This window comes from Amblyomma americanum, chromosome 7 (assembly GCF_052857255.1).
Source record: "Amblyomma americanum isolate KBUSLIRL-KWMA chromosome 7, ASM5285725v1, whole genome shotgun sequence".
In the NCBI taxonomy this organism is placed as follows: Eukaryota; Metazoa; Arthropoda; class Arachnida; order Ixodida; family Ixodidae; genus Amblyomma; species Amblyomma americanum.
The window spans coordinates 62,229,875-62,246,038 of record NC_135503.1 but is presented as its reverse complement, the minus strand read 5'-3'; the positions used below and the strand labels follow the sequence as shown (position 1 = coordinate 62,246,038).

Sequence of the window (16,164 nt, the reverse complement as noted above, 5' to 3'; positions counted from 1 at the left end):
GCCTAAGACTGCGCCTTGTAAGGGCGTGTAGTGCAGGTTTCTTGAGCTATAGCGGCCACGCCATGGGGAGAAAACTCTGCTCAATTTCGGTTTCAACTACTCCAGAGCACGTGGCGACTGAAGGAGACCTGATGTTAAAAAAAATAATGAATCGCGGAGAGTCAAGCAGCACGACAGGCTCCGCCCTCGGCTCCGGTGCATTGAAAGCTTAGAGATTTAGAGAATTTTAACCCCTCTACGTCAGTCACAGGTTAGCTGGCGGTTCTTGTGTACATTTGGTCCTGGCAACACACTCAAACAAAGCCACGATGGCCGTACTGTCTAAAGCCCAGTGAGACGAATCTGCTTTCTTATCGCAAGGACGGTGCTTCGAATCCTGCTGAAGGATGAATTTTTTTTTCAACCGACATTACTGCCACGAAAGTGACAGGACGCTCCAGATCGCTTTCCTTTGGCCGCTACGGGAGGGTGTGGCATTGGCGTATGGATTTTCTCGACAATGGTGTACATGAAAGTTTCCGGCCTCTGACTCACGATTTGTAGTCAGTGTGACTTCAAAAAGGAGGGCTTAAAACTGACCAGCCAAAACCGCAGCCACGTTCCCAGAAAAAACAGGCGAATTAGGCGTGGAGCATGGTCGCTTCTAGACGGCGGCGTGTCGACCCTTTGAGGGGAGACTGCGTCGTAAAAAAGGAAACAATTGAGCTTCGTCAGGTATTCGTGCGAGGTTGTCCAGGCCTTTAATCGCTGTTTTTTTTTCTGGCTTGTTTTGGTGCATGACTTAAAAAAAAACCAAGAGCGTCAGTTTGTATCGACACACGGTATTGGCCCCTTTAACGTGATTGAAACTATTCCGGAGGATCTTGAGCGAGTTGATATTTATGAAATTTTTGCTCTCTGTACCCTCTGCACAAAGAGTTATGGTGCGTTTTAACGCATTTATGACGCAGAACAGGTCAGTCTTCGGATATATAAGCGGGCTGGACGCCGAACATAAACCACCGTTACAAGCGCTGGCAAGGAGTGCAGTTCGAATGACAGAACAGCGCACCTGGAAGGGGCGATAACGTGGATTGGATCATTGGGACTGTCGATGTGAGTAATTCCCGAAGAATTAATCACTGATCTTTACTAATATGTTACCTTCAGGCAGCCAACCAGTGCTTGCCAGTTCGCGTTAGTGGTTGGTATGCTCTTCGGAGCGTCGACTCGGAGCTCTAGAGCCGCGCCGGGAGCCACACCCTCCAAGAACCACTCAAAGCTCTGTCTCTTTATATCGTTCAGTTCGCCTTTTGTGGCATTTGACACACATGCAATGGAGAATACATGGGGTTTTCACCTGTATCTAGCAGTCTGATGCACTCCCTGCTGCCGTGCTGCGCAGCCCTGTATTCTAATGGCGACACTGTGCCACAAGTGTCGTATTCCATTTCACCTGTTGTGGCATCACGGAGGTGCCTATCCGCGAGTCGTTCGATGCTACATTGGTGGTGGTAGTGGTTTTATTAAAAATAATAGTAAAAAGGAAGGAAAAGATTTTTGCTAGCCCCGGCATTTGCCATCGATACTGAAGCACCTGAGCTGGGGCAGCGGAAATAAAGGACAGCAGGCAGAATGGAGAAATGAAATGAAAGAGGTGAGGGGACATTCTGTGCAGCAAATTGCTGGAGCGCAACGTCCGAACGGCACAGCAAACCTTTGTTTCTTATTAGGAAAAATGAAGCCTTCAAAATATGCCCGTGATGCTCGAGATTACAAAAATACTAAGCAGCCGCAACGAACACTCGGCTACTATGTGCCGCCTTCTTTTTTGTACTAATGCAGCCAGCAGTATTCTAGATTTATAGCCATACAACTTCAGGTTTCCTATGGGGGTTAGAAAAGAAAAATTTATTATGTAAATGCTAAATAAGTTTATCTCTGCCAATTTAATTGCTACTTAGCAGTGACAGAATGGGAATCCTCAAATGCAATTAAAACCGAGCTGTTCATAAATTGTATGCAGACCTTAGTTTTTCTGCTTCTGTTTGGGAGGTATGTACGTTAAATTCTTCAGTGAGAAAGCCACGAAAGGCAGTGGTACTCTTGGTCTACAGTGTCCGTATTGATCAGAAAACTGATCGCGGCCTCATAAGCAGAGCCTTACACATACCTTGTGCAGGTACCCCTCGTTGTCACCCACCCATGCAACGGTGACATCATTTTGTTGCATCACAGTGACGGACGTTGCCAGCCCCTCCAAGTTCATAGCTGCTTTTCCTATAAGGGAGATCCTGTCTACCTTGAAGTTGGTGCATGTGAGCGGGCAGAAGTCATTGCTGTTTTCCTAAAAGTGAAGAAGACCAAGGTGCACTGAAATCAGACAATATTCTGCAAGCTCAGCTGCAGAATTTTTATTAATCTGTATTGACAACTATCTCCACCTTCATTTTGTTTACGTTTCGAACATTATCACTAATTTATGGCCAAATAGGCACTACAGCTGACGGTTGATTTGCATTGTGAGGCCAAATCCTAATTAAGTGCGCTAGTTTGGCAATTTTTCTGCATTCTTTGTCAGCCACTTCCCTCAAGCTCAGGTGACGTCATATCAACATGCGAATCCACTGTAAGGAGCGTAATAGCTTTTGAAAGGAATGTTTTTTTATGTACGGGGTCTCTTGAAGCAAACACAATTTTCACCAGACTACAACGAGCATTTTTTAATTGACCTTCAAAACAGCATTCGCGTCACAATCGGATACAAAAACCGAAACCACTCTTCGAATAGCTCCTGAGTCATTTCGATCAAAACTGGCTCTTAAGTCTTTTTAAGTGGCAATAGTTGGCATATTGAAGACGCAAAGCCACTCTGCGTTTCACGATGCGTCTGAGAGAACTTTATTTTTAGAGGAAAATGCCTCGCTGAAGATGGGATGCTGAGCCAAATGTAATGCGTGGCACGCGTGCTGATTACCGTCATCGCCATTAAGCATAGATCACTAAAAATTGTAAACTATAGCATCAGAGACAAGTTCCGGCTTCTGAGTTTACTGCCGGTGGTGCTGGAACACGTATCATCGTCACGACACAGTTAAAAAGTGCAGAACCGCTGCCATTCCGGTCGTGTGGTCAGCCGCTCAGCAGGCTCCTCTGGCAAGCTACATGCGCGTGTTTAAGGCGTTGAAGACGCGCTGTTTTATCGCATTTTACCTCCATTACCTCTCGACTACTGGAATTGCAACTACTTTATTGCGCGTGTGTTCTTTTGGTGCGCATGCGCCGCGATGAGCTGATGAAAGCAAAGAGGAACTGCCTAGAGAGTAACATGGAAATAAATATAACCGAAACAGATATCGCGGAAACAGATATCACCGTTGCTAGGTCTCTGCCCAATGTGTGTTTTATGAAAATAAAATGGGGTGCGCGCTAGAATAGGGTAATTACAGTGTGGTAGTCAAGGACAAAATTTCCACTGGACTTTTGGCGTGGTCACGTTGCACTCTTATGTAGCACTCATAGGTTTTCAAGTCAGATACAACCAGACAACAAAGCGGCAGATGACCCTCAACGAGGCTCTCCAGCCTACGACGTGGCGGTTAAGCCTCTTGCTTATGCTAGGCATGTGCCGAGTAACACTATAGCAAGGAAGGGAATTAACTACGACTTTATGGCAGTCGTTGGTCGCCACTGACAAAAGGGCCTCTTTTGAGGTGAGTTTGCAACCTCGTGCTTGAGTTGTGCCTTCCTATAGACCATTGCATTTCATTGTGGATACTTCTCAGGGCATGTTGGAGAAAATGAAAAAGGCAAGTCAATATTACGAAATAACTGAATATTTATACGTTACAGTTTTCGTTAAAGCGTAAAAATGTGTTCGATGTGTGCCACGGAAAAGGTAGTGTACTTACATCAGATGCGCACTTAAGCTGGTCGTGACGAAAGAAATATGACAGTTCCTTTTGCTTCCTGTATTCATCCAACTTTTTAACAGCCTCGTTGAATGCAGTCTCCACATGATCCATATCAAAGAAGCAAAAGACGGATCCTCGGCTTAGGTCCACCAGGTTATTTTTTCCGCCGAAGGGAGTTCCGAACGTCACTGCTAGCATTTTAGTGCCGTTCTTTCCTGTAGCTGTATGTTCAAGGGAGGCGCTGATAGCAATAGTCGCTTTCGCATTGATGCCGCCATCATTTCTTTGGCACCTTATTGGCAGATCTGTGTACGTGAACAAGGACGTTTCACTTTCCCAGACACGCACCAGGCGCGTTTCGTAAGTACCGGAGCATACGCCGTCGTTTTGTACTGTAACGAAGTAAACATAGCCATTGAAGGTGAAACCGTAAATAGAACGAATAAAGGAATGATCTTTGAAGGTTTCAGTCATATTTTCGAAACAGTCTGGCATCCGGGTACAACGGTGAACAGGGAAGGGTCCTCTGACGTTCAGCATCCCTGTCGACGCAATGCAAGGGTAGTGTTCGTGAGGGTCAGGGACGCCGTACGGAGATGCAAAGAACGGTACGTCATTGCTGCCAATAGATCCAAAGAAAACAGCAGCGCTACCTTTTGAAGGGACGTGGTTGGATACTGACATCATCTCCAGTGGCTCATTGACCTCCGGTATCTTGTGATCGCAATCCTGGGAACTCGACGAACACAGCATATGGTCGCATTTGTATTTTGTGGAGCAGGTGGCTTGAAGCGATAGGTTTCCTGCTGACAGCAGATACACTGTATTCCTCCCGGTGACCACCACGATGTCGTCTTGCTCCGATGAGGAAATGTGCACGACTTTGTGCAGCGGTGTTTGAGCAGCCTTGAACTCACTTATCTGAACAGACTTCTGAGAGCTCGGTTTTGCTAGCAGCATGATTATTAAAATTTCTAAGAAATATGATATTGACTCATGTTTTGGCATCACGAAGGGGTACGGTGACTTCTGCTCTCCGCTCTCCCGCAACGACTTCGCTTGGTCCAGCCAGGAAATAGCCTTGCGAATGCCTAGAACGCAGAACGAGCTTGTAAACGATGAATATAATACAGCACTTCTAATACGATAACCACTTTCAGGGTGAGTAATGCGTGGTTGAGAAAGATTACTGTGAACATCTAATTTTTTAATTGAAATAAATGCAAAGCACAGCGTTCATGCTATTATAATTACTTCGAACCCATTGAACATCGCTATCAGTCTGACACAAACGAAACAGAACCACCTGCCGCTAGAAGCATATAACCATTTTCTACAGGAATAAATGAATCGCTTTTGAGTGCAACTGTTCCCTTGCGTGCTTTTTCAACAAGCTCGCTGGATTTCTCTCCATACTTGAAAAGCAGAAAGTCATAGCACTGGGATGTTTTGCTTTCCTTGTATAAGCCCACTTCCCAGCGTTTAACAATTGTTGGTGCTTTTGAGTAAAATTTATGATTGTCACCTTAAATTTTACTCAAAAATCAAAATATGTCAGTACACGAGCAGTGAAAGTTAAAATGGGTTTTGATGCACCCCCGCCGCGGTGGCTCAGTGGTTAGGGCGCTCGACTACTGATCCGGAGTTCCCGGGTTTGAACCCGACCGCGGCGGCTGCGTTTTTATGGAGGAAAAACGCTAAGGCGCCCGTGTGCTGTGCGATGTCAGTGCACGTTAAAGATCCCCAGGTGGTCGAAATTATTCCGGAGCCCTCCACTACGGACCTATTTGTTCCCCTCTTCTTTCACTCCCTCCTTTATCCCTTCCCTTACGGCGCGGTTCAGGTGTCCAACGATATATGAGACAGATACTGCGCCATTTCCTTTCCACCAAAAACCAATTATTAATTATTATTTTGATGCACCTACCAATTTTTTTCACAAGCGCTTCAGTATAGTTAAATCCTCGTCGACAAATTCCAAACCTGAATGCTGCATTCAAAATATCTGACCAAATTTGTATGTGTCAGATCCGACCCGAGAAATTTCACAGTAGCCTAGGTTGCCCCCTCTCAGTGGTTTCGGTTATCGAATGGCCGTTGCACGCTTGTGCTTGGTGGGATGGACAAAAGGGCTTGTTCATTTTTCCGGATTTTCGGTCTCTTGCAGCGTTCCTCATGCCTCGATTGGATTTCTTCAACTCTTCGCGGTTTTTGCTTTAGGATAAAACTGACTTTAATCACTGAGGGTGTGTTCTCTTACGAGATTTTTTTGGCACGAACTACTTCTTCTAAACTGTGTTATGTAAACATCTGGATATAATGCTGTGGTCCGCATTCAAGAAACTTCGCACCTTTAGAGCTTCGCGTCCTTCGTCGTCCAGCGGGGAAGCCTGGCTCTATATTTAAATTATAACCCTAATATTTCCTTTTTAAGGCTGCTGAAAAGAACTTTTAAAATATATTTTAAAACCAAGCCACCCGCACATCCTGTAGCAAATAATCCGAGCCCACGCTTGGAACACGGATTTCTGAATGGCGTTCTTAAGTAATCCCGTAATTGTCAGAAAGACCTGCGTAAGAAATTGTCGGTATACCCGTAAGACGGCGGGAATTTGAGCTCAGAATAGATTTAACGTCATTACAGGAAGTTCGCACTCGTAGTTCTTGTATATCTCATGTCTGGAGATGACACTAAACGGTATTAATTTACACACTCACGCAAGCGCACGTTCTTCCAGGTATTAGTACTTTAGTAAATTTGGTAAATATGCATTAAAGCGGGCTAATGTTTTGTCCTCGGGCAAAGACGCTCTGGATTGTTTTTAATGAGAGTGAAAGTTACAAAATTTTTTGGCACTGCAGTTTTGATTCTGGACGTAGTGAATTAGGTAGACTGCCTTTGGTTTGCTGTGTTTAATCATCAACGTTTACTAACTGCTTTGATCTTCCTTTGTCGTAAATGTGCGCACAAATTAATGATGCAAAATTTATCTTTTGTTTTGAGGTGAAATATCTTCTTTTCTCTTCTATTAATACAAATACAGCTGAATTATTCCTAATGTTGACTTGGAAATAATCTGTGCTAGTTTCCATTTTCGCTCTTTGCGGAGCTTTCAGCTTCGATTTTGTGTCGAAGTACTCTGCCATTTCAAGGCGCTGGTCCGTCCACTTACGCAAAACCAAATCTCTGCTCTTCGTCTTTTTGCGGTAGTGAGAGAGTGCGCATCGAGACAGGAAGCAAAAAGGTATTGTGTCCAGCTAGATTATAAGTTCTCCAGGATGGCTAACAGGTTGTTTTCACTTTATGCACAATAATGCTTGCATAAGACCGATCACTACCAAGGCTAGGATGGTCTAAACCCGTCAGCTGCAGCGGATGCTCCCTATTGTAAAAATGGCTGTAATTCTTAAAGCTCTATAATAAGCCAGTACGGCGTTCTCTCGTCAGCTGCCTCTCAGGAAGTATTGTGTCATTCACGGTATTTATTTTAGCGCGAAGAAAGAAACCTTCTTTTCGGGGACAGAAAAAGGTATGCGTTTCTGGAATCTTATTAGACAAATACCTTTTAGGGAAATCATGTTATTCTATGCATAAACTATAGGAAGCCTACCTCGTGAAAGAACCCTATAGTTTGGGTACCTGTGTGAGCTAGTTGGTTCATTTTCCTTTGAGCTAATTTGACTGACCATTGCAGACAATGCAAATCTTGTTTTCCTTCATTGCATCATAGTGACATTTTGTTCAGACACCTTGTCGGATTAACAAAAGAGATCAGCGAGGCTTAACGGATGAAGAAGAAACAAAGATTGTGCTTTAGCAAGTCCTATGTCTGTCTACGTGATAGGGAAGTCATGTTCCTTGACACCACGTAGCAACACGTGCGTTATGCTTGGTTTGTCTGCACTTCCTTTGTATTTTCCTTGTATCCCATTAATAAACTGCAGTTGTGAGTTAGCGTTCGTTCTGTGTTCCTCTCACTTTTGTCCCCGTCTTCTGCGCTGCTACCCTCAAGAATGCATTACCAACTCGCTCGTTTAGTAATTGCAGTTTCCTTTGATGGTTATGCAGCCAAACAAATAAAAATGTGAAACGTGACAACACATGTCCTGGCTAGTTAAGTTATCGCTGGTGTACTCGTCTTTCACTGGCCTTGTTTAATACGCTGTTTTGCCTTCGAAGAAAACTTTATACAGCTTAGACCCCAAAACCGCGCGGCCTAAAAGTAGAATTCTTGACCCCGCGACCGTTTAAGGGGCGTCAGAGTTTAGTACACTTAAACCATAATTCGGGTAATATTTTGCAAAGCAATGTAACTTTCCTATGGCAATCACAGGTCAGTTTCAGGTATATTTTTCGGCGGTTAGTTTTCGGCGTAGGCACCAATGGTCGGCGAATAAATCCTGGAATGTAGCTATAAAAGAAACCTACACTATTACGCAGTCCATAGCTTATGTCTCTTCATGTTTGCTAGGTATATATAAAAAATGACAGGTAAAGAGTATCCAGCCTGCGGTCATGTGACCTCAATCAGTTTGGATAATGTGAGCTTAACGGAGGACATTTTTTCTTGGGGCGAGGATGCGGGCCTTACAGATGCCACTTTCACTTCTTTAGCACGGGAAACAGTCAAAAGCCATGGTTCTGAAAGTGCGGGGAGCTTTCGTACTCTTTACACGAGAGCTTCAATGTCACAAACTGCATTGTCGTTGATGTTGTAAGCGATTATTACTGTATTAATACTCTGGCCAATTTTAGGATGTTGCTGCGGTAGGCTTCGACCCTCCAGACAGGTTTACCGTGCTGTGCTATGTATGCTATCGGAGAGAACAAAGCCCGCCGGCAGTCGGGAGCTCTAGAAAAGCGGCGTGCTATAGACATGTGAGGTGGATGGAATCACCAGTATCATTTGTGTTCGAGGGTACGACTAAAGTATCCATGTGACCTTTTCACTCAGTAAGAGTGCAAGAACAATGTGAGTGAGGTTTTTCAAGTCTGTTGAATTTGCGGCCGATGTCGTCTTGTGTAAGAAAACTAGTCAAGAACAAGAGAACCGGACTAAATGAAAGAACTAGAGCAGCACATATGGTGGCAGATATTCAAAGTGTAAAGACTAGCACAGCATACCGCAGAGAGACGTTCAAAGAACGCGTGTCAGATGCGCATCATGAAATTTAACTTACCTTCGCTCTTCTGTGAACGCTTTGATGTGGATTCCGAGACTCCTCGATTCGTTCGCAGTTATATTATCTTGGAGTAGTGTTGCAGCGGAGGAGGAAAGCTGAAGAGATAGTGTTCTTCGAATCGCACTTCCTCTTTGATTGGAAGGCTTGTCAGAGTACTCAGACATCGCAATGTATGGTGCAACTGAACTTACTCCTTTTCTAGAATTATTCATCTGCCCTATATCTGCAGTCCCATCCCTGCGGGGGAAAAGGCTGTGCTAATTGCGCATTTCAACATATTGTATTGATTTCATATTAATTTTTAATATTTTTGTGCCTATGCCTAAATTGCAATATGAATGCTTTCTGAGTATACTAGGAGTAATATTCCGATCATTCTTACAAATACGTCAAAAATACAACTTTTGCCCGCTTTTTATATTTATTTTACATTAAAAATATACTAAAAGTGTACATTGACCACAATATATTACTTTATATACACTAAAATATATATTTAATGAATTAAAAACATGTTCACCTGTGCTTAAAAAAAGTCTACTAGCCTGCTGCACCGGGTGAGACTGATTAATATTGTCAACAGCACTACTAACCACTGGCCAGGCTCTAAGCGAGAAGCATAAGGAGCCCATCCCTCAGAAAACGCTGAGTTGTCAATTAAGAGGTCTATGAGTTTCCTTGATCACGTGACGGAACTTGAGCGGGAAAGATGTCTCCACGCAGCAAACGCTACAGGAAGTGACGTGAGCAAACAGGAAGTGCTCCGACAGGTCAAAAACTTGGATATATATATATATATATATATATATATATATATATATATATATATATATATATATATATATATATATATATATATATATATATATATATATATATATATATATATATATATATATATATATATATTAGCAGACAAGGCAAATGAACTGAGGGGCTCGTTTGACAAACATCTTAAGGAAGCCAACAGTCACCGAAAGCAAGGTGCATAGGGGAATTTTTCTTTTTTTTCATATCTAGTGCCAATCAATTAGTTTTTTTAAAGAAAATTACTTATAAAGCTGTTGTACACTTTCCTCTTGAGGGAAATTGGTAAACTGCCACTCATGATCTGCGAGAATTTGCCATATGCGCTCCACCCCATTCTTATCCTTCTAGTTATCTCCCTCTCATGATCCGGATCAGCTGTCACTACCTGCCCTAAGTAGACGTATTCCGGCACAATTTCTAGGCTCTCACCTACGGGGCAGAAACGTGGAGGCTAACAAAAAGAGTTCAGCTTAAGTTAAGGACAACGCAGCGAGCCATGGAAAGAAAAATGATAGGTGTAACGTTAAGAGATCGGAAGCGGGCTGAGTGGGTGAGGGAACAAACACGGGTTAATGACATCTTAGCCGAAATCAAGAGAAAGAAATGGGCTTGGGCAGGGCATGTAATGCGAAGGCAAGATAACCGCTGGTCTTTAAGGGTAACGGAGTGGGTTCCAAGAGAAAGTAAGCGTGGCAGGGGGCGGCAGAAGGTTAGATGGGCGGATGAGATTAAGAAGTTTGCAGGCAAAGGGTGGATGCAGCTGGCAAAGGATAGGGTTAATTGGAGAGACATGGGAGAGGCCTTTGCCCTGCAGTGGGTGTAGTAAGGCTGATGATGATGACTTATAAAGCAGCAGAAAAAACAACCATGCCGCCGCAAAAAAAACTAATTGATTGGCACTAGATATTAAAAAAAAGAAACATTCCCCTATGCACCTTGCTTTCGGTGACTGTTGGCTTCCTTAATATGTTTGTCAAACGAGCACCTCACTTCATTTGCCTTGTCTGCTAATAGCTTAATGAGGGTCTCGTATCTGGCAGTCTTGATGCCATAGGTAGTATAAGAGGGCTCTCGCACAGTTTCCGCCCTCGCAATTTAGATGACGTTCTACGTCACACTTGCGGTATTACAGGACGTGCTACGTCCACCGCTATGGTCGAGGGTGGCGCTGGTGAACACTCTCAAGGTTCGCTTACACCCAATGAACATAAATACCCACGAGAGCAGCAGATTGGACAGCCGTCGCCGTAGCTCAGTTTGTAAGAGCACCGGACGTGATTTTCGGAGGTCGTGGGTTCGGATCCCACCGGCGGCATGGTTGTTTTTTCTGCTGCTTTATAAGTAATCTTCTTTAAAAAAACTAATTGATTGGCACTAGATATTAAAAAAAGAAACATTCCGCTATGCACCTTGCTTTCGGCGACTGTTGGCTTCCTTAATATGTTTGTCAAACGAGCCCCTCACTTCATTTGCCTTGTCTGCTAATAGCTTAACGGGGGTCTCGGTTCTGGCAGTCTTGATGCCATAGGTAGTATAAGAGGGCTGTCGCACAGTTTCCGCCCTCGCCGTTAGATGACGTTCTACGTCACACGCGGTATTACAGGACGTGCTACGTCCACCGCTATGGACGAGGGTGGCGCTGGTGAACACTCTCAATGTTCGCTTACACGGAAAACATAAATACCCACGAAAGCAGCAGATTGGACAGCCGTCGCCGTAGCTCAGTTGGTAAGAGCACCGGACGTGATATTGGGAGGTCGTGGGTTCGGATCCCACCGGCGGCATGGTTGTTTTTTCTGCTGCTTTATCAGTAATTTTCTTTAAAAAAACTAATTGATTGGCACTAGATATTAAAAAAAAGAAACATTCCCCTATGCACCTTGCTTTCGGTGACTGTTGGCTTCCTTAATATGTTTGTCAAATGAGCCCCTCACTTCATTTGCCTTGTCTGCTAATAGCTTAACGGGGGTCTCGGTTCTGGCAGTCTTGATGCCATAGGTAGTATAAGAGGGCTCTCGCACAGTTTCCGCCCTCGCCGTTAGATGACGTTCTACGTCACACGCGGTATTACAGGACGTGCTACGTCCACCGCTATGGACGAGGGTGGCGCTGGTGAACACTCTCAATGTTCGCTTACACGGAAAACATAAATACCCACGAAAGCAGCAGATTGGACAGCCGTCGCCGTAGCTCAGTTGGTAAGAGCACCGGACGTGATATTGGGAGGTCGTGGGTTCAGATCCCACCGGCGGCATGGTTGTTTCTTCTGCTGCTTTATCAGTAATTTTCTTTAAAAAAACTAATTGATTGGCACTAGATATTAAAAAAAAGAAACATTCCCCTATGCACCTTGCTTTCGGTGACTGTTGGCTTCCTTAATATGTTTGTCAAATGAGCCCCTCACTTCATTTGCCTTGTCTGCTAATAGCTTAACGGGGGTCTCGGTTCTGGCAGTCTTGATGCCATAGGTAGTATAAGAGGGCTCTCGCACAGTTTCCGCCCTCGCCGTTAGATGACGTTCTACGTCACACGCGGTATTACAGGACGTGCTACGTCCACCGCTATGGACGAGGGTGGCGCTGGTGAACACTCTCAAGGTTCGCTTACACGGAAAACCTAAATACCCACGAAAGCAGCAGATTGGACAGCCGTCGCCGTAGCTCAGTTGGTAAGAGCACCGGACGTGATATTCGGAGGTCGTGGGTTCGGATCCCACCGGCGGCATGGTTGTTTTTTCTGCTGCTTTATAAGTAATTTTCTTTAAAAAACTAATTGATTGGCACTAGATATTAAAAAAAAGAAACATTCCCCTATGCACCTTGCTTTCGGTGACTGTTGGCTTCCTTAATATGTTTGTCAAACGAGCCCCTCACTTCATTTGCCTTGTCTGCTAATAGCTTAACGGGGGTCTCGGTTCTGGCAGTCTTGATGCCATAGGTAGTATAAGAGGGCTCTCGCAAAGTTTCCGCCCTCGCCGTTAGATGACGTTCTACGTCACACTTGCGGTATTACAGGACGTGCTACGTCCACCGCTATGGACGAGGGTGGCGCTGGTGAACACTCTCAAGGTTCGCTTACACGGAAAACATAAATATCCACGAAAGCAGCAGATTGGACAGCCGTCGCCGTAGCTCAGTTGGTAAGAGCACCGGACGTGATATTCGGAGGTCGTGGGTTCGGATCCCACCGGCGGCATGGTTGTTTTTTCTGCTGCTTTATAAGTAATTTTCTTTAAAAAACTAAATGATTGGCACTAGATATTAAAAAAAAGAAACATTCCCCTATGCACCTTGCTTTCGGTGACTGCTGGCTTCCTTAATATACATACATACATACATACATACATACATACATACATACATACATACATACATACATACATATATATATATATATATATATATATATATATATATATATATATATATATATATATATATATATATATATATATATATATATATATATATATATACACACCCACCGAGAGACGACACATTTTCTTGCCCGATGAGGCGTTCATTGCGCAAAGACTGTGGACTCGAAAATTGTCGCACAGGTGCCGGACTGGTCGCGTTCGAATCTGGGGGCGATCTAAAACAGAACTTCTTGGCGTAACTTGCGTCAGGCATCGGTCAAGAGTTCAGCTCTCAATGATGATTATGAGTTTTTATAACGCAAGGGCATCTGTGGCCAAAGAGCACCATGGCACAATGTTTTTTCTTATACTTGAGGTGGCGTCGAAGGCCCATTTGCCAAGCATTTCACCCTAAATAAGTCAAGTGCCAGGCCAGGGGAAAGCTTGTACTCGCCGCCGGTGGGTACCCGGCAGCACTGAGCATCGAACCCCGTACCTTCCGCATACGAGGCGGATGCCGAAACGACTTGGGCACGGCTGCCGTAACCAGAAGTTCAGCTCTCAACCAACAAATACATGGGAGTCTATGTGAGCCGGTCGGCCTTTCGAGTCGTGGTCCTTTTCGCTGGCATGTGCGGGCCCGGAGGTGCCCAAGGCGCCTTGTCGGTGTAATGCTATCACGTTCTCTACACGTAATCTAAATAAGAGGTGGTTTCATTTATCGTACAAGTCACCATAAACGAAAGGACGACAGAAAAGGGAGAGTTTTCGCTGCTTCTTGAAACGTGATTTCGTTTACTAGAACTCTCCACGGCATATTGAATTGTGCTGAAAGTATGTTTACGCGGTCTTCACATATTTGTTTTTTATTTGAAGTATACTTTTGACGATTTAATTTCGGATTTAGAGCAATACACCTTAAATACGTTGCCAACATGCAAATGCATTTTCCCGAAACAAGATTTCGAGCATTTCAAACTCTTTTGAAGCATGCTTTAAGTGAGGTATTTTTGTCAAATTTTAAAATGTATTTCGAATAATCAGACATTGCTCCTCCCTCCTGAGAAGAGCAAAGTCGATATGATCCTCCGAAGCGGAGAAAAAAGCACAAAAAAGCTACCGTTCTCGCCGACCTACAGAAGAATGGCTACACACGTGGCTTTATTCAACCCGCTGGTCGCCGTCAAGCCCGGACGACAGGGGGACCAGCCAACAATGAAACAAGGAAACCTGCGCGCGTTGTGCTTTCATATGTGAGGAGAACCAGCAAGGCAATCGATCGCATTCTCGGAAAATATGGAATCCACGTGGCTCACAAACCTGTTTAGACAATAAGCCGCTTCTTACCACGACCGAAAGACCATGTGCCCAGAGAAAAACAACCGGGAGTTGTCTACAAAATCCCATGTTCAGAGTGCCCGGCTTCGTACATCGGCGAAACAAATAACCTCCACCAATGAATAAGGCAACACAAAAAAGACATCCGGCTAATGAATTCAAAATCCAACCCCCTCGCCGAACACTGCAAGCGCGCCGCCCAGCGGATAGCCCTCGAGGAGGTGAGCATCTTGGCCGTGGAGCCAAACCTGTTCAAGAGGCGACATGTAGAGTCACGGCACATCCGTCTCACAAAGGAGGCGACGAATAGGACTTCAAGAACGCTCCCCTCCGCGTACGTTAGTGGACTACGCCACGTGCTAACAAAGGGAGAGCGAAGGCAGCAACCCGCTGCTGCTGGCACACTTTAGTCACCCTTGAAGAAGGGACCGAGTTGGACCCGAAACGTTGGCTAAAGTTAAAAATATTCATATTTGCATTAGAGCAACCCTCCACTCTTTGTACTCGATCTTCCATGCCGTCAGTGGGGCTCCCTAGAAGCGGACAATTGTGCGGCTTATCTACCGTACTTAGTGACAGGTACTGCGCCTGTCAGTACACTTTGCCTTATATCTCGTTCGGCCAGTGCAGCATAAGCGGGGTGAACATTTTTATATGAATGAAGATGGACTTTGCGCATTCTCTCTGCATCTCATCGGAGGTGTGGGAAGTAAATCAATAGAGTGCGTCGGGAAGCTGCTCTGCCTAGAAGGCTGTGGAATAGCGGAAAGAATACTGTGTGATTGGGCATTTGTTTTGCGCTGAGAGTTAGAACACCGAGAAAAAGTAAGAACAAAGTGAGAGGAACGAGGAAGGGAAAACTGGTTCTTGCTATGAACTATTTTATTGAAGCGACACATTGTTCTTTATTGCCATGACGGTCACATTATAACACTGAAAACACCGCTAAAGAAAACGATGCTTAAGCGCCCCCCCCCGCTCATCCATTTAAAATATTCAATAAATGCATTAATAAAAGCAAATGGGGCTAAATAGTTTATTTTCAGATTTACGTGCGCCCTTGCGATGTACCCAAGACCTCGTACACTGAAGAGCACTGTGCGAAAGCATCTGTGTTCAAATATTTTATTTAGTAGGCCTCGATAATTTTTCATGGTACCATTCTCTTTCTTCATAAACTTCGTTCTTTGGGGGCTGCTTGAAAACCACATGCACTGCTGGCGTTCGGCAGGAACCGTGGTATGTCTCCGTAGTAACTTTTGTAAACATGTGCTTGCTCATTAACGCTGTAATGAATGAAGTCATTGGATGCAAGCTGTAAGCGTCTAACATTTAGTTGTATCCGGACTGTATAGTTAAACGAGATGTAAAATACTCATGCACATAAGAACTAATAACCCCTCCTCGTTTAAAATACCCTATTCGCACTTTTTCTTGCCATCTAAGAACGACAAAACAAGGCACAGTTATTCACACGTATAAGAAACGTTTTACACGCGTTTTAAAGTGAAACACTCCTAAAAGCTGCCTTTCCCTCGAAAGTTGTCTATGTGATTACGGTGCAGTAAAGTATACACACAG

General features: G+C 44.4%; 1 protein-coding gene and 4 non-coding genes across 5 annotated transcripts in view; 4 read left to right on the top strand and 1 right to left on the bottom strand.

Moving 5' to 3' along the window:
* LOC144099220 (hepatocyte growth factor receptor-like) overlaps nt 1-5,002 on the bottom strand; it is a 31,803-nt gene extending 26,801 nt beyond the window's left edge. Inside the window, exons 1-2 of the mRNA XM_077632365.1 lie at nt 3,891-5,002; nt 2,153-2,326 (exon numbers count right to left, since the gene is read on the bottom strand). Coding sequence (XP_077488491.1) covers nt 2,153-2,326; nt 3,891-4,901 — 1,185 coding nt within the window. The 5' untranslated portion in view covers nt 4,902-5,002. The remainder of the gene's footprint in view (nt 1-2,152; nt 2,327-3,890) is intronic.
* Nucleotides 5,003-11,597: 6,595 nt separating this feature from the next.
* TRNAS-UGA (transfer RNA serine (anticodon UGA)) lies at nt 11,598-11,671 on the top strand. Its single transcript has one exon. It is a non-coding gene; the product is annotated as a tRNA-Ser (tRNA).
* Nucleotides 11,672-12,067: 396 nt separating this feature from the next.
* TRNAS-UGA (transfer RNA serine (anticodon UGA)) lies at nt 12,068-12,141 on the top strand. The gene has a single exon. It is a non-coding gene; the product is annotated as a tRNA-Ser (tRNA).
* A 396-nt stretch (nt 12,142-12,537) lies between these two features.
* TRNAS-UGA (transfer RNA serine (anticodon UGA)) lies at nt 12,538-12,611 on the top strand. The gene has a single exon. It is a non-coding gene; the product is annotated as a tRNA-Ser (tRNA).
* Nucleotides 12,612-13,008: 397 nt separating this feature from the next.
* TRNAS-UGA (transfer RNA serine (anticodon UGA)) lies at nt 13,009-13,082 on the top strand. The gene has a single exon. It is a non-coding gene; the product is annotated as a tRNA-Ser (tRNA).
* The last annotated feature ends 3,082 nt before the right edge of the window (nt 13,083-16,164 follow it).